Here is a 27986-nt window from a genome sequence, read left to right as displayed (position 1 = left end):
CCGGCACGGATTTAAGCCATTGACGAATGACATTTTTCAATATGCGAACAGCCGTGGGACCAATTTATCAGCCGGATCTGAGAAATCCCACTTGGCATTTACCGAAACGTTACGACAACATCAATTTACCAACTTATTTACAATACATTGAAGCATTGAACCATGTTAACGGAGAATAATAGTTTGTTACCTACTCTCGTAAAGCCGCAACGGATAACGCGTGATGGAAATGTCGTTCTTGGATTTGATCGCACCATTTATGAATAAAGGCGGCTCAACTGTCTCGAAATCAATCTAGATTTCTGCGACGTTTACTTCCGATAGTTAAGATATAAAGTTAGACATAATTTGAAGGAACTAAATCTGGATATTCAATTGTCATTTGATTGATATTAGTGCATTTAACTTTTGGAAATCTGGTGTTTGTAGAGTGACGATGAATTAGAATTTCAAACCAATAGTTTTCGCTAATAGCTTATGGGTTTAATTTCAATATAAAACAAGAATACTTTTTATACCGGGTGTGGCCTGTAATACGAGCTAATAATTTAAACATAGATAGTACTCGTCAAAATGAACAACATTAGTTCCGTAACTTTTAAAAATAATTAGTTTTTTTTTTATTACACTTTTAAGTTTATTCGAAGAAGCAATGTAAAGCAAAATGCTTGATGTTTGCAGCATGACAGGTGACGTAAATTAGGTTCTTTGATGGCGTTACATTGATAATAGTAGGTAATTAATTTGTATGAAAAAAGAAAAATTAAAAGACTCCATTATTTTTAAAAGTCGCTGAACTAATGTTGTTCATATTGACGAGTACTATCTATGTTTTAATTATTTGCTCGTATTACAGGCCACACCCAGTATTAAAACGGTAGACGTGTTCAGAGTGGAAACAGGGACGTAAAGCAAAACGTAAAGCAACGAAACAGATGTAGGTACTATGCGCTGACCATCCCGAAAACTAACTATTTATTACAACGGACTATAACTAAACCATTAGTTACCACTTCACGCCAAAACGGCCGGACAGATTTGGATGAAAATTGGTATGTATGTACTGTCTGGATAAAACATGAGCTTTTAGTCTCCGGGATCGGAATAAAATCCCTATCTTTCAACCGCTAACACAGACATGGGCGCGGTTGTATTTTAATCCAACGATGCCACGATGTAAGTATTGGTAATTCCCTGAATTTTAATAAGATCCCGGAAATTTAATTCGACTGTAATAATGGTTTATAAATGCGAGCGAAGCCACGGGTAAAGACATTAAATATTCGTATCATTGCATCGCATTACCAATGCCCATTAAAACAAATTCTTACATGAACAAGGGCATCCTGCCACTAGTTTTAATTGTTATCAGTGATAAAGGAGTATCGCGGCCAGGGTCGACCTGCTTATCAGGCGGAAGACGAGGGTCTGACGTTGCGTCAGCTCTGCAAGAAGTTCCGTAGACATTAATAATATGGGAGAATGAATTGCAAGCTGATATTTTCGTAATTATAATCGATACCCTGTACTGTATTTCACAAAATTCCACGTATCATTGGTATGAAAGTTAATGTTTATGCAAAACCTGAAATTATGATGGCACTAATATGTATTTAAGTTTAGATACTACAAACACACAAATACATTACGACTGTATTCCCGAATAAGGTAGGCAGGCCACACGAAACTTTACCGCTTCGGAGCCACTTTTAGCAATTTAAGGCTATAAGTTTGACAAAAACGGTACAATAGTGACAGGTTGCTAGTCTGTCGCCTACGGTATACCTGTAACCTATATCCTCAGTCGGCTCTTACGACATCCACTGAAGAAATGGAGAGGTGTAATTCTAACCCGACACCACACAGGTAAGTTTAGATACTAACATGATTTATATTTAAGATTATTGTGTCACAATGTTAAGCAGTGGTAATGGGCAGGCCATATAGCACGGAGAACAGATGGCCGTTGGGGCCGAAAAGTTCTGAAATGGTGACTGCGAGCGCAGCGTAAGAGCCCTCGCCCACCGCGATTTTTTTACTAACGCGCGTTAGTCGCATTTGCAACGCGCTACAGAAGCGATGCCAACGCGCTACTAACGCGCAACAGTATATCGACTGTATCGATGCAAACGTGCGACCGTTTCAAACGACATTGGGGAGAGAACGGAGGGAGTGTGGGAAGGGATAGCGCGTTTGCATCGCGACTGAATCGTGGCCCGGTTATGTGGGCGAGAGTACACAGCTAGCGATCGCATCGCGACTGTATCGCTACAAAAAGTCGCCGTGGGTGAGGGCCCTAAGACGAGATGGACGGATGACCCGGTTAAGGCTGCGAGTTCACGGTGGATGCAGGCCGTTTCCAACCGAAGCTACTATGTCTATGTGGGAGGCTTATATCCAACAGTGGATGTCCTACGGCTTATATGATAAACTGATAAACCATGCTTTGGACAATGAGATTTTTTTTTTCAAAGTCAAAATATCTTTATGGCCTGAAATAAATGCTCTCTACAAACTAAGTCGCGGGCAAAGACTAGTTTGTGCACTCAGGCGCACTTTTCGATGAGTTCTGTAATAGCGCGGTTTCTGTGTAGAGGATCGCTGGCTGTTTCTATGTCAGGGGTAAGTGCGCATGCTAGGCGTGGCTGAATAATGGGTGTGTTACTTCTTTGTCCAAATAAGCGCGTCATTGTTTCACGGAATCTATAGTTTGGGTATTGGATTGAAAAAAAATATGAAAAAAACTCGCCTAAAGTAGGTTCAATTGATTAGACCTAGCACAGCACTCATGGGCGAAAAGCAAAAAGTTGTACGGTCAAGGACAATTCCTGCATGACTCACCACGGAACCTTTTCAAAGGAAAAGTCATTGCGATTTTCCTTGTTAATTATTGTGATGCCACTATGACGTTTACTGTGAAATGGTTTCGTGGTGGGTCAGGATTAAAGTCCTTGAGCATGCCTACCACGTTAAATTGTAATTAACAAGGGGCTAAACGAAAAAAGTTCTGTTGTTACACGAAAGTTACCCAAACACGTACAATTGGGTGGTTTTCTGGGTAAAAAATATATGATTCCAGTTGGGCAAACTCTTACAGGCCAATGAAAGTCGGTATTGTGTTATTACTAGCCTGTATACTTCTAGCCTGGTCATTCTAGTTTTTATTGGAAATAATTTGATATAAGGATATTTTCTGTGTACGTCTTTTACGTGTAATTTTAAGAACCTATATTTTCGAATCCACCAAAATTTGGTTCCTGATGATGGTAAAAAAAAAGTTGTACCCAATAAGTGATTTTTTGGAGCAAAATGTTATCAGTAAATGTACTGTCAAAATACTCAAAATATGTTTGAATAGTTTAGTTTTTAGACCCGCAAGCTGAATCCACCAATATATCTAACAGGAAATACAAAAAAAACACTAAAGTGATTATTTCGTATTAGGTACGTCCAATTTGTATCAAGAAAAAAATGAAATATTTTTTTTAAGTCACATAATACCAATAAATTGGATTCTAAATAATTATCATTTAAAATACAACAATAAATATGATTGGAAATTACGTATTTTGTTAAACCGATATAACATGAGCTGCAAAAATAAATACAGAAAGTCTCAAGGCACGTTAAAAAAACATACCTAAACCTCAATCAAACTTACCTTTTATGCCACTATCGTAATTAATTTTTAATTTTTACTTTAGAAAATATGAAGCCTTTTTTAAGTTCCTTTAAAAAAATTAGTGGAATTTACATGTGTTACGAAGAACATAAATAAAACCAGTAAATTATAAAGTAAATAGGCTTATAGCCATTTCGCCTGATTTTCACAGAATTATTAAAGAAATTTTTTTATAACATTTTACTGTCGCGGTGCTAAATTTTGGTGGATTATTGAAGAATTTATTTGCAAATTACCTGACCTAATTTTAAACGCAAAAAAATGCTTATTTGAGTTAATGTTGATTTTACTTAGAACGAAGGTTAGGGTTAGGGTGACTGAGGTATTTTTATATTGAACTATTTAGCTGCTACTATGCAATTCGCTCTCTCTAACTAGCTTTCTATCTCCTTCCTCTTTTTTTCTAACGTACAATAAACATATAACTCATATAAAAATAAATACATGCCTTCTAAAGCGACACATCCCATCTATCGAGACGATAAAAACTATAGTATGTCAGTTAAAAAACAAAAGCTTGGTTTGCAAGTTTAGGTGTTTTATTCCGAAATACTCTAGCAGATGGTTGGGTTAGTTTAACCAAATACCCTTCTTAATATCTTCATATCTAAGGCGTATTATAAATTAATTATCATGGACAGGGATATTTGGAAATAATTCCGATACGCATTGCCGATCCCTTACTTCAAATAGCGAACCTGCTGTGTTAAAAAATGTAACTTGTGGTGTTAATCACTAAATAAAAATTGACTTCGTTGAGTTTCTCGCCGGACTTTTCGCAACGGAAGTTTTCCAAACCGCGGTGATAGATTTTGACATTCAGAAGTGCTTGTTAAATAGAACCTTAATAAATTCAATAGAGATATTTTGACTTTGAGGATACGAGATCTCACTATAGATGACAGCATCTTCACCTGCAGTTCTTCAAGTATGGACAGCTGGTACGATGCTGAGTCCAGAACACTCGAGGCACACATCCAACACCACATCTATGTAGTTGTTTGCGTATCACTTTTTCTGACTGTCCAATTTTCGGCGCCAGAATTATGAAGAACCCTATATAGAGATCATACCAGTTGAACTTTAGTGGTCGTGACCAGTCCCTGATAGCAAATTTGTGAATAATTGACATTTCCTAAACTTTTTCTTACATATTTCTATTACATTTCATAAGCGAGGTTAGCCGAGTGAACCGCCTTGCTGAGACCGTCGTGTGAGGCATAATTTTGTCTGCACACAAAAATTAAAACTGCATCGGGAATGGCTGCCTGTGCGAAACTAATTAGTCTCTGTAATTAAGCTTCTTTTCCAATAACATTTTTAATTTGCAGCAGTAAAAAGACGTCGGTATACCTGGATTTTAAAACAAGTTAGGAAATATTTTTCTAAATTCTGATATATCTGTCTCATAAGTAATGTAAGTCAAAAAAAAGTCTAGGTATACTAGAATATTTCTAAGTATTGCACGGAAGATATTAAAAACTCATTTCCTTTCTCTAACAAACACAAATTGAAATAAAAATCGATAACGTTTTATGAGTACTTAACCTGAATCGTACAAGGCCAAGAGAAATTCAATAACGTACCGAAATAATCGGACATTCGCAAAAAATATCGATATTATTTAAGTGAATGAACAAGGTTGTTTTAAGGCGGGACTAGGGCTAGTCTAATTAGGTATTTTTTAGGGTGAACATCGCGTGATCCACGGGTGTTGATTCCACGGGCATTAATTAGCCTTGTTTTTTTTGCATTGTTACTTAGGTGCTCGATGGTCTAATAAAGAACCCAGAAACATTTTTAAGTAATTCTGTGTAGTTTGTTTTCTAATTGAAATAACAAACAGAAAGTGAGTCAGGTAAAATTACTGTATTGATTGCTTCGATTACATTTGTAGCTATGTATACAAGGCCGTATCGATTCATTTCAATGCAGTTTTTTTAACTCGTAACTCAAAAGTAGTACTTAGATATAAGTAATTAAAAGTTTTTAAAGATATTTCAACTTTTTAAATGTTGGAGATTACTTTTATTACTTACTAGCAGTTGCCCGCGACTCCGTCTGCAAGGAATTCGTTTATCGCTACCACACGGGAATTTTCCGTGAAAAAAAAACTTATGTTTTTACCATGTTCACAAATTTATTTAGCGCTTTAAGCTTGAAGAGGTAACAGAGAGGTACTTTCGCATTTACATTACCTATGAAATTAAAGAAGGAAGGCTAAAATTTAATAATATTTTTTGATACAAAAATAGTTAAAGCGCTTCCTTGATATAGGTACTCGTACGTAGAGTTAGGTACTGTTATAACTGCTTGCCTTGTTTATAATAAATACTTACTGACATTAGTCTAATGCGCAAAACAAACAAGGAATTAACGTCAAAGCGCCAATCGAAACCAAAACAAACAAAACCCCGCTTATCTCCGCAATGCAACTTCAGTAACACCTCTATAGGACGTAATGCAACGTAAACATTAACATATAAGTAAAATACCATCGCGTGATCCCATTTACTTATGCAAATTCGCAAATCTGCACAATTATTATCGGCAGCTGCCTGACAACTGATAAGCATATTCATGAGGCGTCTGGATGAAGGAAGTCATTATGAACCTTTATAAAACTTTTATATAACCCTTATAAAACTTTCATTATAGCTTATCTTGCTTTTGCATATGGGTTTGCTCCTTCGTCGGTAAGATTGAAAATTTTGGTGTTGGGTATCAGTACCGCCATGTCTTAAGAACGTATGAATAACTAGCTATTGCCCGCGACTTTGTCTGCAAATAATTTGTTTGCTATTTGCTATCCCTTTTTGAGACATTTTAAGTGCCAAATTTTGATTCGTTTTGTAGCATTCGAACATGGCGGATGTAGACAATATCTAATTTTGCTATTTCAGTTTCTTTGGCTAGTTGAAGTATAATTTTGATAGTGTTTTATGCGGCGATTAACCTTAACAGTGAACAGTGATCACAAAATTCTATATTTATATTTATTTCGTGTCTGACATTTTTTAATGCGCAAGTTGTGTCCACGTTGTTTCTGGAATTTTACTATCAAGTTGCAAAAACTACAACCACCGTACAACGTCCCTCTCAAAGAGAGTTTACTTTGACACTGGCGAAATTGTCCTATTAATTAGGACAGAAAAGCCATATTTTAAAAGAGAAGAAGAAGAAGTGCCAAATTTCATCAAAGTCCATTCAGTACTTTTTGCGTTAAATTGTAATAAACAGCCCCATACTTCCGTCTATCCTCACAAACTTTTACGTATATTAGTAAGAGGTACATGTAATAATATCAAGACTCACAATTTCCTTCTTAAGCTTCGTCTGTACATATTTTAAACTAAGCGACGGATTTAAATGCAGTGGTTCACCATCATATAATTATATTTATGATACATATACTTACTAGCGGCGCGCCCCGGCTTTGCGCGTGTATTACATATTTTTTGGGTAACGGAACTGAAAAACGTGAAGTGCCTTTGATCAGAGACTTTTTTTTTAAATTGTACCGGCGCCAAGCCGGGGCGGGTCGCCACTAAACAATAATATTCAGACTAACAGACAGTGTTTGGTGTTTATATATATCAACTCAACGGTGAGTTTGGATAGCATGCTAACACTGCCCGATATTAGCATATTGCACGTAATTTTATTATGATAAATTAGGTATTTATGCCATTCGGATTTCCGGCCATTTGAATCGATTTTGAATTGAACATGCTACTGTTGGAGATTTTTAGCATGTAATTAAATTAATAAAATTGTTTTGTTGTTGAAACAAAGCCACTGTTAGAATTGGTTGATTTGTAATTATACTTGCTTATGCTCGCTGGTTTGCCTGCGTGAAAGAATAAATAATAACGCTACTTCCTTATCTTGTTTTCTGTGATCCTTATATAAATGTTATTCGATGGGAAATTATTAAAATTTCCTACTGATGTACAACGAAAACTAACTATACCCACGTAAAAAACTTAAGAAGTTGACCTGTTTGTATAGTGCACAGAATTTAAGCAGGGACTTAAGTCATTACAAGCTTTTATTTAGTTTCACCTGTCCCGTTCTCTGTCTGTCAGTCTGTCTGTCTAATCAAATCTTGCAAGTTAAATTTGACCAACTTCCAGTAGTCAGATTGACTTGAAATTTAGAATACTTATGTAAATCGCGTGACGAAACAAAAATCTAGTAGTGACATCCTGGTAGTCCTGCCAGGATCGTTTCCGCAGGACGGAACTCTTCAACGGTTATAGCATCGACTTGAAATTTTGTATGCAAATGTAGTTTGGATGACAATGCAAGTACAGTAAACAAAAAGTACAGTCTGCAAAAAAAACTTGTATTAAAAATGTTTTTTTAATGGTTAGGTTAGTTTTTCGAATATGGAACGTCGACTAATCTATACGGACACGTTACTATACTACATACAACAGGTTATCTTCTTAAGTTTTTTTAACTATACTATATCGATATGTTTGTCGAATAAACTGCTCGGCCATGACCATCGCGATACGACGCTGATTTTTTTAAAGCACTTATGAATATCAAATAGATGAATAATAGTAGATTGTTGCACCAAGCAGAAAGTTATCTATTACTGCACCGAGTGCCGATTTCCCGAGCCCGAGCTTCAGCGAGGGCTTTAAAAGCACGAGAGCAATATAAATTACTTAATGCGAGGTGCATAATCTGCTTGTCTTTCAACTAGTACAGGAATAGTAGACGAAAAAAAAACTCGTGCTATACAACCAATAGGAAAGAAATGTCACTAGCACTCGATGATTCCATTTTTAGGGTTCCGTACCTAAAAAAGGAAAAAACGGAACCCTTATAGGATCACTTTTTGTCCGTCGGTCAGTCTGTATGTCAAGACCCTTTTTCTCAGGAACGCGTGGAGTTATCAAGCTGAAATTTATACCAAATACTCAGCTCTACTGTCCCTCGGAGCTGTGAAAAAATTAAAATTCTAAGGCAACGCAATCAAAAGATACAGCCGTTTATGCTGCAAATTTTCGACATTCGCAAGGGAATTAAAACCTACGGGGTACTTCCCGTCTTAAAGCACTGATGAAAGAAAAATTGCGAAAAGAATAAATTTTTAGTTATGTACGGAACTCTCGTTGCGCGAGTCGGACTCGCACTTGGCCGGTTTTTTAATGGAAATGTGGCACTGTGCAGATCAGTTCATTATTTTAAGGTGAACTGTAATAAAAATAAACTATGTTGACGATACTAGTAGCCATGTCATTATCAAATGGATGATAGTACGGAATTGGTAGAGCAACATTAATTACATATAATCCTTAGTTAAAATTGGTGAGTAATTTGTTTAATTGAAAGTTTATCAAGTTTCCCAATTTGGATACACTGTGTTTTTGTTATTTCCGTTGACTTCAAACAGGCTCACTTTGGACTAATCGAAAAAAAAAGTTTTGAGAAATTACATTACAAAAAACTCGCTTTTTAACCTTGTTATGGTATTATGAGTATTTAGATACTTTGAAAATTGATTTACTGCACATAATTAATAAATCTTAATAATTTTTGATTATATTTTAAACACGTAATAGTTAGGCTACTAGTCTTAGAGAAATTGAACACATTTGACCATTGAATGGTTTCCCTTAAAGTTAACGTAAGTTAAAAATTACACATCAAATTTTACGAAAGTACCTATACAGCGAGTAAATAAGTCGAGCCGTAAACAATGTACTAATTTAGTTACAAGTTACAATAATATTGCTACGCGTTGACATCGTGCTACGCGGCGTAGCGGAACGTAGCGCTTGTCAGTTGTCAACTCAATCACTTTTTGTACAAAGACTTTGGCTGTATGTTTTTAAACATTTGCCTTTTCCTTAATAGAAAAAAAAGAACTTTTTGATGGCGCGAAAATTGCACACACATTTGCATTACTATTAGGTAGTATTTGGATGCTAGCTAGCGGTAGGTAAGTGATTTATGGTGATTTAAGTGGTGGTGGTTTGTCTTTGCGTACCTACCTACTAAATTTAGACAGACGTGGTTTTTTGGATCAGAAAAAAGCTTTATTTTTAACTTCGATATTTGAGATTGTTATGCTTATTGTTGAAATAAATCGATTTACGTGACAAAACTTTTTTTTAAGTTTAATTTGAGGCTTGGACATATTATTATTCAACACAAGTCCACATGCATAATTGCATCGACATTAATTATAGTTTTTTATAAAAAAAATGGTACCAGCTGTGTACTTTGGATTAATGTCAGTTTATTTTGTACTTTATAGAAATAAAAGAAGTAGTGATGTAGTGCAATGTGTGCGACAACAATGTTGCAACAATGTTGTAACTGTTGCGATAATTACAGGTATGTATATAGTGCTTATACAGTAGATATATCGTATATCCTGTCTGGGTAAGGTAGGTATATCGGCTGTTGCCTGTTATATGAACAACTAGTGTTCACCCGCGACTTCGCACACGTTAATCATTGGATCCAGCAGCTGAATTGAAATTTCGGGATTCTTGAATTTTCACGTGCATGAACGACAACTCGCCACTTGCATGCACCGGTTGCCCGCAATTCTCACGATGTCGTCAGTTCACCTCAACCTAAGCTAACTGATGATGTGAGTTTCCTAACTGCTTACAATTATGTAAACATTTTAATTTATTGTTAATGTAGGATTTTTCCCCTGTAGGAAACACCCGGTACTTATACTATCTAGGATAGAGTTCATGCTTGACATTTTGAAGAGGTAACTCGTTTAATAAATTGTAGGTGAACTAAATTAATTAGTGGACTAAGTATGTACAATTTTTTTGTTTAATTAATCGCGTGTTTGGTGTTTGGAGACGATAAATAAAACTAACTAAAACCGTAGTTAGTTTTTATTATGGATAGTAGTGTACGTAAGTACACGAATTGCTACGAAAGGATAATTAAATAGGATTAGTACCTAGGGTATTTTAATGAAAACATAGGTAATAGAACCTCTCCGTGTAATGCATTACTTATATATATGTGCCTACATAGGTGTACAAGTGGACAGACACCCTTAATTGGACAGACACGAAGAGTTACAAAACTTAGAAATACTTAACTTAGTTGGTACCTAAGTTAAAGTTATGTACATGATTCAATTTGCATATCTATCTACCTATCTACTGGAATAGGTAATTCGCGATCGCGATCATCCTAACACCGTTAATTTTGAGTAGGTAAATCCAGCCTTACGAAGGCGGCTTGACAATAGAATGAAAGAACAACAACGCGCCGTCTCTTAAAAACTTTAATAAAAATTATGTCAATAATGCGGTCAAAACTACTCAAGAAACTGCATAGCGCTTAAAACTTTTTACATTGGTATGGCACGTGTTGTGTTTTGTCGGGCGGGTGTGAGAGGGGCCCGCGGGGCCGGCGGAGGGAGAGGCGGCCGGCAGATGCGCCGCGCAGCGCCATCTCTCGGCGCGGGGCGCGGCGGCCAGGTGCACCGCGCGGCCCGCGCGTCGGCCGCCGCCCGCAGTCCGCCGCCACACGCCGCCGCGAACATACGTATTCAATGCTCCACGCTCCCGACTACACGCGCGCGTTTCGAACGTAGTGCACGACCGGTTCGCCACAGTGAACACGAGTGAACCCAGTGAACATAGTGCTCAGTGCAAGTGATGGATTGCGGATCCTGTGCTTGCTGACCGACGGCTTAGGCCGACGCGGTCCTGCGATATATGCCCCGGCGCCGCTGGCTCGGTCGCGCCAGCATGCGCGCCCCTGCGGTGTTGCTTGCCCTGCTAGGGTTCCTACCCCAGGTACTGGAGAGACCTTGGTCGCTAGCGTGGCGTTCCCACGTCGATCGTCCTGGATAGCCGGGCGTCGTGACTGCAGGACGCGCCTGTGTGTGTCTGAGTCCGATAGCGAACATAGTTAGTTGCATAGTTATAAAGAAAGTTCAGGTTTTAATACGGCCGGCGCGCGGGGTCAAGCGGGTCGCGCGAGCCTCTTCGTTTTAAAATTAGATGCATTCCGAGGCTTCGAGTGAAGATCGGTGCCTAGGCCACTGCACCGACAGGAATAGCTTCCAGACAGGCGCGTTATTTCAGACAGGGTTAGTAGTTCGGTCTAGTTAACAAAGCTGGTTTGTGGGCCGGTGCTGGTCGTTGTACTTCATAACCTCAAAAGGTGTAGGTAAATGAGGTAAATGTGACGCGTTGGTTTACCTAATACTGTGAGGTCATTGCCCTAGGCAGGTCAAGGTTGAGCTAAGGGCTGGTGTCCTGAGCGAATTTTTCTAGGGTGCCTGCGAGCGCCGACCGCTCGTGAACTGCCTAGGTGCCCTAAGTTAATCGTATGTGAAAAAGTGAAAACGTTTTGGCTAGACAAACAATCTTAAATTCATCGTCTTCAACTTATCTTATTACTTCCACTATTTTTAATTTAATCAGTTCCATTTAAATCGATATTCATAGGTTGCGCTAATAAACTTTCGTTACTAAGGTTTAGAAACCTAACTCAAATTAGGCAAATAAATCCTGAAAACCCTACTGCTACACTGATAATCCGCGAATAGCTACGAGTAGTACCTTTCTATGTACCTACCTAGGTAGGTGTCAAAGTAAAAGCATGTAAAAGTCTTTTTATATTTAGGATATACCTAACAAGCCCTTACGAATGTCAAAAAAAATCTACCACTGGCTCGAAAAACCTCTGTAGAGAATGTTAATTAAGAGCATAAATATACCTACATATCCATATTTTTATGTTTACCTTTGTCCAATGCTACACAAAAATTATTGCCAGAATCCCTAAATCAATTACCTAAGCGCTTACCTAGAAATATATAGGTATATCTATAAGTTGATCATAACACTGAAGTATTTCTCACCTATTCAAATGGCTTTTTTGCCCTTGAGACAGATCCCATATCTACTTAGATGTAGATTGACTTAAACATAACAAATATACCGACTTATAACCCATTAAAAGTTAAAACTTAACTCGGTAGAACTAAAACAACAAACAAGACGGCAATTGATTAAGCCGATTTCTGAAAACAAAACTCAATCGGCTCTCCGATCTAAAAACCAACAATTACCTACTTGTGCGGCCGACCGACAGACAGACATGTTTATTTATACTATAGCTAGTAACATCTACATCTCGAGATCGAGACATCCGAGAAAAACATGATTCACCATTGATCCAACTTTCCCGATCGATTATATTATGCTTGCCATTTATAGTTAATTCTTATCTAAAACTAGCTCTTTCCCGAGCCTTCATCCCTGTGAGAGACTAATAAAATTGTTGGTTCAATAATCTGGTACTAATATTGAAAAATCCTTTAGCACCTCTATGATCCTCTAGGAATAGGTACCTATTTGGTCTGCCAAATTTCAAGTAAGTACACGTGAGGCCGTATTGCTTAACGTTTCTGACAATCGCGATCGCAATCAAATGACAGTTTTTGTATGCGAAATCTGTCATTTGATTGCGATCGCGAGCGGCATTAAGATTACGTTATACTCTTTTAAAGGTATAGATAGATTCAGAGTACATACGTATATCCTGTACCTATAACCCTATACCCTACCGAAATGTCAGCAAGACCTCGATAAAAAATAGGTGGCTAACTAAGTAGTATGGTAACTTTTTGTTCTCCATAGCACCGGTCGCAACATTTCGCTGGGCCCTATCCTATGCGCAGCGACTGCTTATTTATTATTAATGTACGCGAATGTACCGTTATTTAACTAACACATGCAGCTACGTATTTAGAATCGTCTGTGTGGTGTCGATTCCTACGACATTGTGATTTTGGTTAACTTTTTAATCGCTTTATAACCAGCCAGGCAGGTTAAATTACTGGCATCTCGCACACTCGCTCGTCTCGTATGTTAGTCCTATTTATAACGTGCGTGTGTGCGTTTTCAAGGCATTATACATTATGAATGAAGTCGCGTTGTTTCATAAAAAAACGGTATTTTGTGCAAGGGACAGGTTTGCCGGGGGACGTGACGACGCCGGACATTGATGTAATTGTCCGATCGGGTAACTCGATTCTTTATGTGCTTGCATCCGTAGGAGTGGAAGCGATTGTCGATAGTTTTTGTTCTTCATTAAGTGGCCGTAGCTGGAGGCTCGCGTGCCTGCCGCGTCGGAAGCGGCGTCGGAAACACGTCTGCCCAAAACCGCAATTCCAATTTCAATTTATAACTAAAACGACTAGCCTTTAGCCTCTGCTTCGCTCGCTTAAATTTAAATTTCCCTTGGAAACCGAGAAGTCATATCGCGATTTACATTCATTTTCCATTTATTTTATATTTTCGCGATTTACTTTTTTTTACACCAAATGAGTCTATTCTATTTACGTTTTTATAATTTCCTATGAAAAAAATCTGCGAAAAATTTCATGTTTCTAGAATTAGCGGTTGAGATTTCGAAATTTTACATCCATGCCCGATCCCGTAGGAATATAAAAAAAAGAAATCTATGTGTTAATTCCGCTATATCTGTTTGACAAATATCCAAATCGGTCCAGCCGTTAGCATGAGTGTAACAAACGCACTCAAATTTTCGCGTTTATATTATTAGTATAGGAGTACCTATAGGTATTTAGTAGATAAAAGGTAAAAATATTCATCCTCCTGCAAATAGAGGATAAAACCGTTTAAAATATCACCTCGATTGTGCCACATATGGGCACGAGATTCTTTTTGCTGTAATAGAATGTGCAATGCGTTTAACTGAGATTATAGCTGCATTCTAGAAGTGTTTCTATATAATAGCACGCATACGTGATCGGCGCCGAACTGGGACATAGCTTGTCATAGCTTGCACGGAACGTATGTTGCGTTATGATTTGTGATATAACTAAATATATTTCATTTCGCGCAGCCTACTTCGCACTGGCCGGTAAAACTCGTACGCACCCATATATAAACTTTACAGCAAACTCATGAGTATATGAATTACGAACGTACATGAGTCGTTTTTACGTTGGCAGGACCGCATAGCAAGTCAGCAGGTGTGGAGCGGGCTCTAAAGGACTCAACATCTGCTTTTTTCTTAATTTACACGCACTCGAATTCTAATTGAGTCGAATTTAAAGTTCGTTCGAGTCAAGCCTGTTCCGTTATCACTGCTTAATGGCTGCTTTATTACCGGAATTGCTGCTTTAATTCTCGAGTGCACACTAATATTCGGGCTGAAATTGTTTTTAGACTCAACTACGCTCGTAAATATAATTTATTAATTTACTAGATAGACCTCGCTCGTGGAAACCACTAGATCCGGCAATTTAATTGAAATTCTAGGATTTTACAAAATTCCCGTGAGAATTCCCAAAAATTACGCCATGGTCAATCACATTGTATGAAAAACATATGTGCAAAATTTCATGATCTTACACTAAGCAATTAAGATTTGAGAATTTAATTTGAATATGTAATCCCCTTATGTGCAATTCCCGATTCTGTAGAAATATCGGGATAACAAGTGTTCTTGATATCCCTATCTGCGTACTAAATCTCATAATTTCCAGGCGTTTATGCGTGAAAGTATACACACACTCATTATTTTGAATATGAGTAGGATTAGGTAAATAGTTGAATGAGTTCTCACAGTTAATTTCGTGTTATTAGTGTCATATTCGCAGGACAGTCTGGCCAAGTCATAAATATAGTAGTTACTGCCTGGCCCATGCATCAGCTCAGTAACAATGCCCATTTTCTCCGTGTTCCCATCCTGCCACCTGCCGCGATTTCGGCCACTCACACACGTTTCACAACAATTAATCCACGTATGTCATGTTAGTCGCAATAAGCATTTAAGTATGTGAAACTCCCTAACGGACCAACCCTGTTATAATTTCGTCCATTGTCCAAAACGGTTTTTGTTCTATGAGAACCGGCTCAATTATGAGACGAAATCCGTATAATCGTCGGTTAACAGTGTAACTATGAGAAACTGTGGTTTTGGTTGCATTGTGTCGGCGAGCGGCACCCACGCGGCGTCACGGGGACATCTTCCCTCACGAGTTAAGGATCCATTACCCTCACATTTGAAATCCAATATTTCACAGTGAATGAAGACGAATCTTCCACCGATGTGTTGCCAGTGATGACATATGGCTCAGATACGTCGTCCTTGACTGTTGTCTTTTTGGTGATGTTCATAACCACACAAGCTATAGAAAGAGCTATGCTCGCAGTTTCTTTGCGTGATAGAATCCAGAATACAAAGAACTAGAGTCACCGACGTAGCTCGAATAATATGTTAGTTGAAGTGGCAGTGGGCCACATCGCTCGAAGAACAGATAAACATTGGTGAAAAAACGTTCTTGAGTGGTAACCTCGAACCAAAAGATACAGAGTTGGCAGGCCTCCTATTGGGTGGATTGACAAAATTGCGAGTCTCCGACAACCGGTGCAGGTGGCAAGTTGTTCATTGCGGCATTGTAAGGGGGGAGATCATTCTTAATCTTAACAGTGGACGTCTTCCGGCTTACGATGACGTTGTCTCGGGGCATTGGTCAGCTCACTTCCATCGGCTCTTAACCTTTTTGCGACCCCGACTGGACGTTTAATTGATTCCCGTTCGCTCACAAAAACGCAGCCGCCGGGATCATTGATCAGATTACGCAATGTCGCCAAACTGGATGCTCGGGGAAGTCAATATTATGCATTATTTATAAACACGCATAACTCGACGTCCGCAGAGATTACTGGTAAGGCTCAATGGTATTCGTAAATTGAAAACTAATTGACAACGATCCAAATGCGACGCCATTTAATTTTCGAACGAGCTAGCGATTTAATATCGTATTGTTTCATACAGAATTAATTCCGAATTAGGTGAATGCAGCGTGGGTTGCACAAGGCAACATTGCGAGGAGATGAGTCTAGCTACCGTGTAGGTTGAAAGTTAAGGTTCTTAAACGACAGTTATGAATGCACAAATTCACACCGCGAAATAATTACTCAACTACGAAGGCGTTTAAATTAATTGCGTCGTTTCGTGTATCCCACAGTCCCACACTTAGAAACTTTATTGTCTTTTTAGTAGGTAAAGAAACTAAAGAAATTAAAGGGGCAATTATGTGGGTAAATTTGCCTGGTGTCCCCGTGCATGTTTGTGTCACAGTCGAACGGCCAAATGATTAAATTTCTCCATACGTCGAGCGAATCATGCGCATGTACCGGTGCATAGCGTTTCATAACTGCCTATTACTATGCGATGGCTAGTCGAGCTAATTTACTTAATCTTGCAGCCGCCCAATTCATATGCTAATTTTGATTTCGAAAGGGGTTTAGTGCTTAGTGCATCTTAAGGTTAGGCAATTTGTATTTGCTGTTTCTCTATAGCAGAATTACATTGAGTGCACGCATTCGTTCTTATACAAATTGTATAATTAAATTTGAATAATTTGAAAAGCGCCAAAGGCAACCAGAGAGCAAATGCAAGGTTTTCGATGTTAAGCCTTATTATTTTTTTAAGACTAAAAAACCGGCCAAGTGCGAGTCGGACGCGCATAAGGTTTTCGTATTGCACATAATAATATCTTAAATCCCTTCCCTTCTTTTTACTTTTTAAGTTTTATTTCGGTACATACATATGTATTATTTATTATAGCGGCTAGTATACACTATCAGAAAATTTTATGTACATATATTACGCTTCATACTTATGATACAGCCTTTGTGACAGACGGACGTACAGACATAGGGTTTAGTTACAGAACCCTAAACACAAGTAACTGTTGACATTGATCACAAACATGTCATAAATAACGACAATGACAGCCTCGTTAGTGTTGCAAGTTATTAAAACATAAATTATTTACTTATAAAATTCTCTAGTTCCTAGTATAGTCATGATTTATGTATGACTGACGTGTCGCCTGGGAACTTCTAGATTCATAATAAACATGGCCACTGCGAAAGTATTTTAATAAGATAATAAGTTCCGTATTGAAACTCGTCGGTTCACACGTAGAGATCCTAATAACAATCCGAGCAAGAAGATCGGACGAGCGATACAAAGTGAGCGCTGTGCGGGCCTCTACATATACATACTAAAGTATCTGTATATGTTTTTCGCTTCTGCTCTAAATATTATCCATCTTTAGCTATGTAAAAAACCTATAAGTCCACGATTTTAGCAAAAATCCTTTCCTATGTAATCTACATTTCTTAATTTGAAACCATCAGAGGTCATAGAACTCACTTCGAAGCTTATTGCTGTTTCGATCCTCGCAGAGAGTGTGTAAAATACGAACGTATGTTCTCGAGTCTTATATAATCTTTATATATGTATACAAATATGTATATATTTGTCAAAAATAAAACGTATGAAATTTGTAATTAATAATAAAAGTAAGACCGTCGATCTGTGTGATCTCGCCAACTACTGCTTAAACCCCAGGCAGGGATGGAGAAATAGCGGCCCGCGGGCCAAGTCCGGCCCGCGACAAGATTTAATCCGGCCCGCGATCAAAACCCGCCATCTAAGTTAAATCGGCCCGCGATAAACAATATTCAAATGTTTCATAATATCAGTGAGCATGTATTTTCTTCAAAAACAGAACAGGATGTCTGACCATCATCTCGAGTGTATTTTACGAGTCACTTCAAGTAACGTTGAGCCTAATTTCGACGCTTTAATTAATGAACAGTCAAAATTTCATCTTTCACACCGACCCAGGACATCAAAACAATAAATTTATTTTTAATACCTACATGACTTATTTTTGTTGTTACTTGATTAGAATTAAATTAATTCAATAAATGCTCCCTGGCCCGCGGAAATTTTGTAATTATTGTATATGGCCCATCTCTAAATCTGTTTCCCCATCCCTGCCCCAGAGGTTTCCAATAGTGGCCAACTTTGTAAAACCTATTATGTAACTGTACCTAAATAATAATAAAAAGTAGGTATGTTTACAGTTCCCGAACAACCAGTTATTGCCCAGCCACCTAGTTGTGCTAGTGGATAAACTTAGTTTGAGTAATCCCAATTGTTATCTGCTGTACCATGATATTTAAAATTTAATTTAGATTTACATTTACAGCAAGAAATGGAAAAGTCAAATGAATATCTCACATTTTACAAGTCAGGTTTTTGCTCCGCTTCCATATCACTGCCATTATTAAATAGACGCGGCGGCCGCCGACGCACGAAATCTCAATTCCCTTGTGCAACACGCTTAAATAACCGCAAAATACCTTATTATGCGCTTTCCATATACGATCCAGCAATCTGCGGGCCTATTACGCTGCGCTCATGATTCTCCGTTAATTTCGAATTCCAGCCTTAGATCGTATGTTACTTTTATGCTCGCAGCTGCCGCGAATGGCACAAAGACTTACAACCAATCCGCTTTGTCACAGACGTCGGAGCGAAGTAAAAGACGCTTTCAAACCCACCCTTTGTAACGAACACGATTGTTACTGTAATTCTCAAAACTAAGGTCCTCGCCAAACCCATTGGTAACGAAACGCGTTTTTTCATTAAGCAATTAATTTCGTCTCGCGACCGTAGGGCTATTTTTATCCACAACATGTTTATGACACGTGTGTACGCAAAAAAAAAAACGATTAAAAAAATAAATCATACGGCCGTTCCGAATATAAATTTGAATTGCGAATTCGGATGCACTCGGGGCCACATCGTCGCGATATTAAAAGACTCTGTTTGGGTGTTTATTTTAACACATTTCGCTCGTGTATAACGGCCGAGATGAAAAACATTCCCCTGCGTTTCATTATTTGAGTTATTTTTAGACTTCGCTCAACCTGCCGTCTGGAACAAGTGTTTACTCCGCTGGCTTACATACGTACAATGGTGTTCACATTATTACTCCTTATTAGGTTTCCCTCATAAACTGAATCCCTATTCGAAAACGGTCATTACATTGGCTTGTGCAATGCGCAATTCCAACAAGCGAGTTATTTTGTATTATTACAAGTAAATCATTTTGACACACCAATCCTCAATTCTGCATTAGCCGATGCAATTAAAACGAAAAAAGAATTAATGTATCACGATATGTTACCCGCACTGGTAGGTATTGCGTCGACTATTACTCAAATCAATTTGGACGGTTTTGTCGGGTCTTACCGCGGCGCAATTAATGTTAGAAGCCAGTGTTGCTTTCCTCGAAAAAAAAACATTGAATATTAATGTTCACGACTCTGTAACGTCGAAAGCATTAAATGTGAAGTCGTATGTTAAATAAATGAGACTCATCTCGAACTTATTTAATTGATTACTGGCACAAACACGTTCCCGCTTTACATAACAGCCATTACCTGGTGAAACATAAACTGATTCGAAATTCGAATCTCGTTTGGATGCGTTCGCGTTCACATGTTTTATTTATTTGTTGGTAATTGTTAATTGACAAGCGGTCATGAAGCTTAGCGCCTTTAAAATGTGTTCTTTAAACATCAATCAGACAGTCATCACGTCAAATAGCCTGGAGACATTATAAAATATGAGTTATTCGGTAGTCGGTAAGCATTATTTAATTGTTGGTGTGTGGTGCGCCCGCGGCGGCCGCTGCCCTCGTCCCGTTCGCCGCTGTTTTTTACAAACCTAATTGTTTAATTTACCGTTTAAACTAAACCATTCAGAAGACGCTCACGCTATATTTAGATCTGCATCTAAATTACGCTGCTACTTTAAGAAACATAAACAAAACAGTAAGCCACAATTTATCATAATCCGTGCTACTATAACTAGTTCCATAAACAATACATCAACTCGATAACAAAAAAGGGGATGTTTAGAGTGCCCGTAACTTTTTTTAGGAGCATTTTTTTTGTTCCGCTCCTACCTGATGTTGGAACCACGTGGATGTGTGAAGAGTTCGCTGCGTTCTTGTCAGTTCAGTATGGTCAGAGAGAGACATAGGATTCCTTGTTTTACACGTTCTTATAAAATCCAACCCCCGTCATATACGTGGCAGGAAGTCTGGTGAAATCTGGCGTCTTTTTACCGCAAGCTTTGTTTAAACGGGGGTAAGTTGTGACAGACAGACCTACCGACGGCGAGATAAGATTCATTTGAATGCCCCATTGTTCGTAATTCAAATACTTTAAAATTAACAACTCGAACGATAAAGCTTGATATTCGTGGGAATCTCCGTTTATCACTCAATTTGTATAATTATTGCGTTTTTATGAGCATTAATTTGCTTAATATATTTTACGAGATCATCGACGTACCTGCCTACGGACTGATTACTTAAGGCTTTATTATCATCGACTCGATTATTTAAGATTCGAATCACATCGGCTTTTAATGACTACAGGAGACACAGTAAACTTTTATGAATCTAATTTATAGCACAGCCCATCAAATAATCAATTAGATCGAAAGTGCACAGGAAATTATTTTTGTTTTTTTATAACTGGCAACATCGTGGTCACCCATACCGGGCGGTAATGATTCGCTAAGACACGCCCGCCATAACTTAATATCTACCACTTCCTTCCGATACCTTATAAATAACGCTCCTTCGAATTCAACACTCGTTTCTATCGAAATTAAAAGTGAGTTAAGTAGGTACGTCATATTATAATAATGAGCAAGACCATATTCGGAAAATGCTTAAGCGCATTCCCTGCATTAGTCTTAAGAGTTGACCCCACATGCAACGACCAACTGCACGTATTAATAATATACAAGGGTTGAACTACCCTGGAGGGCAACAAAAACTCGCTATTATTACACAAAGCTAACAAAAAAACTATACGGAATTCAAGTCGTTTAGTTGACGAGCGCTTATCTATCAACATCGGGAGCCAAATCGATCACATATTTCATCCAAAATTTTGATCCTGGCAGGCACAGAAAAAAACAGTTCAAAACAATGCGTGGGGCGTCTAACATTTGACAGTTCTAAATACGAATTTTTGAATTGCGCTCAGCGGTGCGTTCGAAATTTGAATCGGGTTAAGGGTGTCACCGCGTACAGTCACCCCACATGCTCGCAACCCCATTTTTGAGCGACCTACATAGTGTCCAGTAAAACCGTTAATGTCTCGTCTGGATCGATACATCACGGACAGTTGTGCAAATACCAACCTATTTGAGGATTACATCTTGGGGGTGTCGAAAGCTGTATGTATCACTTACGGCACTAACTCCTTGTTTGTCTTGTCACCATGATATTGATAAATGGCCCCTACTACGGAGTGTAGACACATTTATGTCGTTGCTTTTATTACTAATCTCCATAAATGGTGTCTGACCGTTATTAGTTGAAAAATGAAATTCTCCGTGTCTATTGTACTGTACCATTTCCATTATTTTTAATGTTGTTTACTCTTGTATTAACGCTGTGCTTTGTTTCAGGTGCTGACGTCCGGTTCCTTCGAACTTAGGATAAAAAGTTTTACGAACTCGTTGGGTAGGTTAAGTAGTGGCCAGTGCTGTGATGGTTCGTCTAGTAATAGTGAAGCGCCGTGTTTGGCGCCGTGCAGGACTAAATTCCGCGTGTGCCTCAAGATTTATCAAGCTAATATCGATACGACATCGCCGTGTACCTTCGGTGATATCACGACCCCAGTGTTAGGAGGAAACTCATTGGATGTGCCCAACCTTAATGTGGAAGGATTCAGTAATCCCATCGTCTTCCCGTTTGACTTCACGTGGCCGGTGAGTACTATTTTATATCATTTAAAACTCATGTTTCATAAACAAACCGACACTTCATTAATTTTGTAAGCTATAGTAAAATCAATACATCGTAAAAGAAGCATTAAGTAGCAACCCTACATCAATAAATCAATGCCGCTGATGTTACCAACATTCAAATTCCAATAATCCACACGAAGGCCAATGCGTCCCGGCCGTCGTAAATAATAGTAAAAAAGAAATTACGGGATTCTGTATTCAAATTTGACAGAAGCGATGACGATAAGAATACTTGATGGTTTAACGAGCGACCGCGTGGGACGATTACAGCGTTCAATGGTTCATTTTTAATTAATTATGAAGTCGCGTCCGTACGACCGTGTGTTATTAGAGGCAGTTCTCGGTTAACCTTCATTGTGGCTGCGTTCTCATCTCCAGACCGATTACCTGCTTAGTGCAGAGGCCGGGATCGTGATTCGATATTGTAATTACCTGTTATTTATTTACAGATCTTGCTTAGATCTCGCGTCCAAGGATAACGGACATCTTAATTGGACCTAAGTTACGGTTGTTTCGCCGAGTGAATTGTCTATGGTTGCGGCCCATGTGTCCACTCGACGTTTCGTTTCGAGTGCTGTTTGTATTTTGTTTAGCGGCCCGCTTCAAATGTCGTACCGACTCGTAATGTTTAAGCAAACAGTCGCTCCTAAGCTAGCCTGGCCGCTTGCACAAGCGGACCATCTGGAGAAAAACGTGGCATTTGGTAACCAAAGAAACTGCAGGTAGAACGTAATGCACACCGAAATTTAAGACTTTTTCTAATCGTGGATACATCCGGTATCTCCGCTGACAGTATCGTTTCGAATGAATTGGTGCTAAATTGAAACTTCCTGTTTAAATTCTCATAGAGTTCTATTGCAAGGCATATGGCATAGCGACATGCGATCAATTGAGCGAAAGCCGCACGGAATGATCCTGTCTATCGAGTTTCGGAAGTGACAGTGACAGGTAAAGCTCTCGATCGCCGCTGTCGCATTCACGCCATATGCCCTTTATCTCACTCGATAGGAGCTCGACGTGGAAATATCTCCCATATGCTCTGACGCCCCATATGTTCCGCTCGGCCGGATTCTTTGTAGTGTCTGAGGAAATACTTCATACTCGTCCTCACGACCTTAGTCGATCGTGTTGTAGATGGGTGCGTCGCATTAAAATATACTATCTGCCCTAAGGAGCATTATTAACGGCGTTTTTTCTCGCAATGAGGTCATCGTCGGGCCAAGACGAGCCTGTTTTACGAGGCATATCGCTCGCACGAATAAATATGTACGCGTAATGTTGGTATATGCGGGGTACACGCTCCGCGCTGCCTTCGTGACTCGCCGAGCAGGTGAACGGCGCTCGCTTCAAAAAGGATCGGTGGCGTTCGATTTTCGAAATTGACATTTAATTTTATCATCTTTAGGACGTGTCGATGGCCAGCATCACAATATTTTGAAACGCGATCCGCTCCGCGCGGCTGCCGGCTAACGGTCGCGGTCGTATTACAAGATTACAACCCTGGAACGGGAGAGTCGATTTCGTCACAACAGCCTCCGAACTTTTATCTGATCCCCTGTAAAAACCCGAGCTCGGCTCGCGATATGACCCGCCGATAATAGGTCATGAGCATATTAATATTACTGACAACATCGAACAGTGAAATTACAAGTACGGCGTGCGCGTTAACGACGCATAGAAACGATTTATCATCCGTTTAAAGAAAGAGATGGCTCACTCCAAAAAGAAATCTCATTTGTATTCAGCCGCTCGGCTCGGCGGCGAAGTTTCATTTATTTTACTCTTAAACAATTTGTGTTTGTAAATCACAAGTTTTATATTGTAATGCGGCTTTGTGCGGCCCGTTAGCCGGTCCGGATGTCACGAGCGAGCATGAGCGAGTCGCTGCACGTAGCGTGTAAGAGCAACTTTAATTGTTACGTGTGGATGGAGGGAAGGTTAGCGCTGCCCTGCGCCCAGGGCTAATTGCGCCGGCAGAATCGCTCCCGGACCACGGCTCATTCATTCATTCATTCAGGGACCGTTACTCGCCGCCATTTTAATGTTGACGCAATTATGTAGGTATTTTAAAGGGAAGCACCTGCATTACCCAGGAGAGGCAAATGTCAAAGTGTACTTCCGCGCATGCCGCGCGAGCGTACTGGCGCAGCCCGCAAACTGACCGTGAACTATACTTTTTATGGATTCACTATAGATCCGTATTGCTTTAGACATTACTCATCTATGGCGCTGGGTTTATCTTGATAAATCGACTCGCATTGTTGTTAAGTCTCATCGATAAAAACTGGTCAAAAGTTAATTTGAATTGTTGTTATGTACTTCGGTAATTAATTGTACGCAATTCGTTTCGGCGATTTGTAATCGACACGAAAAAATATCGCATGTCTCAATTCCGTTTACGCGTTTACAAGCTGGAAACACACTTTGAGTTGTTAATTCGACTGAGAAGGAAACATAAATTCAAATTTTCGGAGCGCATTCGAAATTTTATCTGCCGCAGCCCTATAACGGAAAACATTAGGCATTTTCTCTCGCGTATTAACAAATGTGAGATTTCAAGTAGCGTGCCCCGACTTAATTAAGGTTAATTAAATCAGAGCTAGTTATACTCATATTCGTGTTTTTATACTTTTATACTTTTTATGTATCTATTCGGATCGGCCGAGCGCGACGTTCCCAGCCACGCGGGGGGTAACAGCTACAATTGGTCAATTGTGATCTTTCAAACCTAATCTACCAAACGTGATTCTCTATGGGAAAAATGTCTATTGGCTTTTACTTTAATACTGGCCGAAAAAATGAAATTCAGAAATATTTAACAAACGATCGTTGTAAAAATATTCCCTTAAGTTTGTAGACCAACATGTGTGATTAATGATTAATGCACTGTCTAGTGAGGAAACGTTTATCGCTGAACAGAACAAGCAAGCAGCGGCGTAACTAATACAAGAGATTGTTACTCACTTTGCATGTTTCGTCAATAGTTTCACGCTCCAAATAAGCGCGTACGTAATTTTGCATTTCAATGAAAGTAGATAATCCATACTAGGCCGGTAAGGAAGTGGATGCCTTTAAGGAAATTAAAAGAAAAGAGAGCGCTGGCGCGTTTAAGTTTCGAAGAAGTTGGCGTTCCAATGACGTCAGGCCGCAATACGAATTTCAAAACAATAGTACCGGTAACGCACGCTCCAGAGCGACGCTGCTCAGCGCATTGTCGGCGTGTGAACGCAGCCACTTCTTGCGCCCCTAACGGCTTCTCGATTAGAAAATAATTAACAATACATTTCACGTCGCATAAAAACACTCCACACCTACAAATTCGAACACGAAACTTGGATGGAATAGTCCATAATTGCGATCGAATTGTAATCGGTTACACGGGCTGCATTGTTATTCAGCGGGCGAGTCGTTACATAAGCATACATACACGAAAAACGGAAAACGTTGCCTTCGCACGGATCATCGACTCGTTACTTCACACTGAGCTAGTGCATTCGACGGACGCTTTATATTAAACTATAGCTCGCCGCACTTCCGTCTACCGAGTTTTTTATTGGAGACCGCTCTCAATAATTTCCTTTATCTCAATCCGCCCGCGCCGGGATCCTCTTAAAATACTTACCCCTACATCCGCTTCTTTTAATAAAGTCTACCGAAGCTACGGAATGCCTCACGCGGCTTGTTCTCGTCGACACCGTCTTTATCTCCAACGGCGGCAATTAAAACCCCCACAAAAAGCACCGCGAAACCAAATTCCCCGTAAAAGTAGATTGACGAGCAACACGTATACGCCATTGCAAATCAACTTGAATCACAATTTCATAAGTTTCAAATTTAAACAATCGGAGCGTGTATAATTGCCGCGCGCACCGGTTGCATTGTTCGGAGCCACTGCACAGGTATTCAGCAACCTTATCAATTAACAGCGGGTTTTCTACTGAATCCGCCTAAATAAACTACCACACAATAGAGCCACGGCTCAATTATGCCGGCCCTTCCGGGTGCTAAAACAACAATCCCACGTCGACACTTCTAAACCAAATTCGAATTATGATTAGTCATAGACAAGTAGATAAAGAAAATAAGCTCATCAACTGAGTGAATAGACAATAAAGTTTACCGGTCTTGTTATTACGGCCGTCTTGAGCCGAACGCTAAAGAAAACACTCCTTTTTCAAATGGATGCTCGTTTACGGTCAGATTCTGACGTTTTAATTGCGTCTCTCCAAACATTTACTGCCGCTAGTAAAATTGTTCAAAGAGCCCGATATAGGTACCTTATACTAGCCGAAAAGTTTTTGCGGATTTTTTATTGCACCCAAAAAAGACAGGATTAAACCGAACTATGCAATGTCAATCAAATTTGAAATTAGAACGGAGACACGGTCGCGTTCCGAAATTGAATCAGTCTCCGTTTTAGGCTGCGTTCCATTTTTATTAGTTTACGGCGACGGTCGTTCGGGTGCGTTCTCACGTCCCGCGAGGGCGCGACGTGCCCTCAAATCTGCACTGATGAAATACCTCGCATTCCTGGCTTTATTCATCACACGCGCTTAGATTCTAGGAATCCTGACTCGCATCGCATCGGCTCGCATGCCCCGCCATATCTGTGGAATAAACCCCTCTCATTATTTAGTTTGAGAAGCGGCTGCACTTACATTTACAACGCTCGCAAACGTGTCAAAGGCCAATCACAGTCTGAGAAGTCTTAAACTGTCGATTAGAGCTACTCGTAGAGCGACCATTTTACATACGGCCGTATCATTGGGTGCGATTGCATCTGGATGTCCTATTGAAGATTCCACTCCGGGAGCATTCTTGGAACTTGCGTCTCCATTGTTGATCTGCTAGATTAGCCGGTTATCGCTCTTCTTGTGATTGTAAAACACTCTTTAAGTTTATTTCCATTCGCTACGACCGTGACTGGGGTACAAACGCGTCACTTTTCTATGTATTACTCATCGCGCGGTGTAGGTAAGCCTGTCTAGTTTACTGTTCTCATGGTATGCAAAGTAGATTAACGAAACCAGTTGGGATTTGGCTCGCGCGGCTGGTTCCGTAGATTCTCATGTCCGAACAATTGGGACTAATTGAATTAACTCTTAAACTAAAGTAAACATTCGAGGTTAACTCTGTTAAGGTCAATTTGGAAGCACAATCCTTACAATCGTGTTTCATCTTAATTTAGTTTGTCACGAGTTTCCATCGCTGCGGGCCCCTGGCTATAAAATAACGTCAGAGATCATGTCGAAACTTGTATAAAGAGGCTGTCCACGCATCATCTTCAAATCCGGATGAACTGATAATGAGTTGTTTATTTTTAATGCGGTTTCTCGTACCCTTCTCAGGGTCTTATCGTCCGATCTACGAAGCTATCTGACTCCCAAAATTTGTTGACTCCAAATTTTAGTTTTTTAATTCCTAAATGCTTCATTCAAATCATTCCGTTGTTTATTGCTGACATTTTCATGTTTGGGAATTTTGGGATTCTTGCGGAGTGCCCGTCGTCGGCGGATGCCTCGGGAAATTAAAGGTAGCCGTTTCGTTTTTCACTTTGGCCAGCATTCGGGGCCGAATTCTTGCTGTGAAGTCGCTTTTTTCGCGATGATTGTAA

General features: G+C 39.4%; 1 protein-coding gene across 1 annotated transcript in view; it reads left to right on the top strand.

Annotated features, from left to right (window-relative positions):
- Nucleotides 1-11204: 11204 nt before the first annotated feature.
- LOC141438992 (uncharacterized) overlaps nt 11205-27986 on the top strand; it is a 35837-nt gene continuing 19055 nt past the window's right edge. The window contains exons 1-2 of the mRNA XM_074103085.1: nt 11205-11481; nt 22031-22333. Of these exons, the coding sequence (XP_073959186.1) occupies nt 11401-11481; nt 22031-22333 (384 nt within the window). The 5' untranslated portion in view covers nt 11205-11400. The remainder of the gene's footprint in view (nt 11482-22030; nt 22334-27986) is intronic.

This window comes from Choristoneura fumiferana, chromosome 20, assembly GCF_025370935.1.
Source record: "Choristoneura fumiferana chromosome 20, NRCan_CFum_1, whole genome shotgun sequence".
Lineage (NCBI taxonomy): Eukaryota > Metazoa > Arthropoda > Insecta > Lepidoptera > Tortricidae > Choristoneura > Choristoneura fumiferana.
This window is presented reverse-complemented; position numbering and strand designations above follow the sequence as displayed.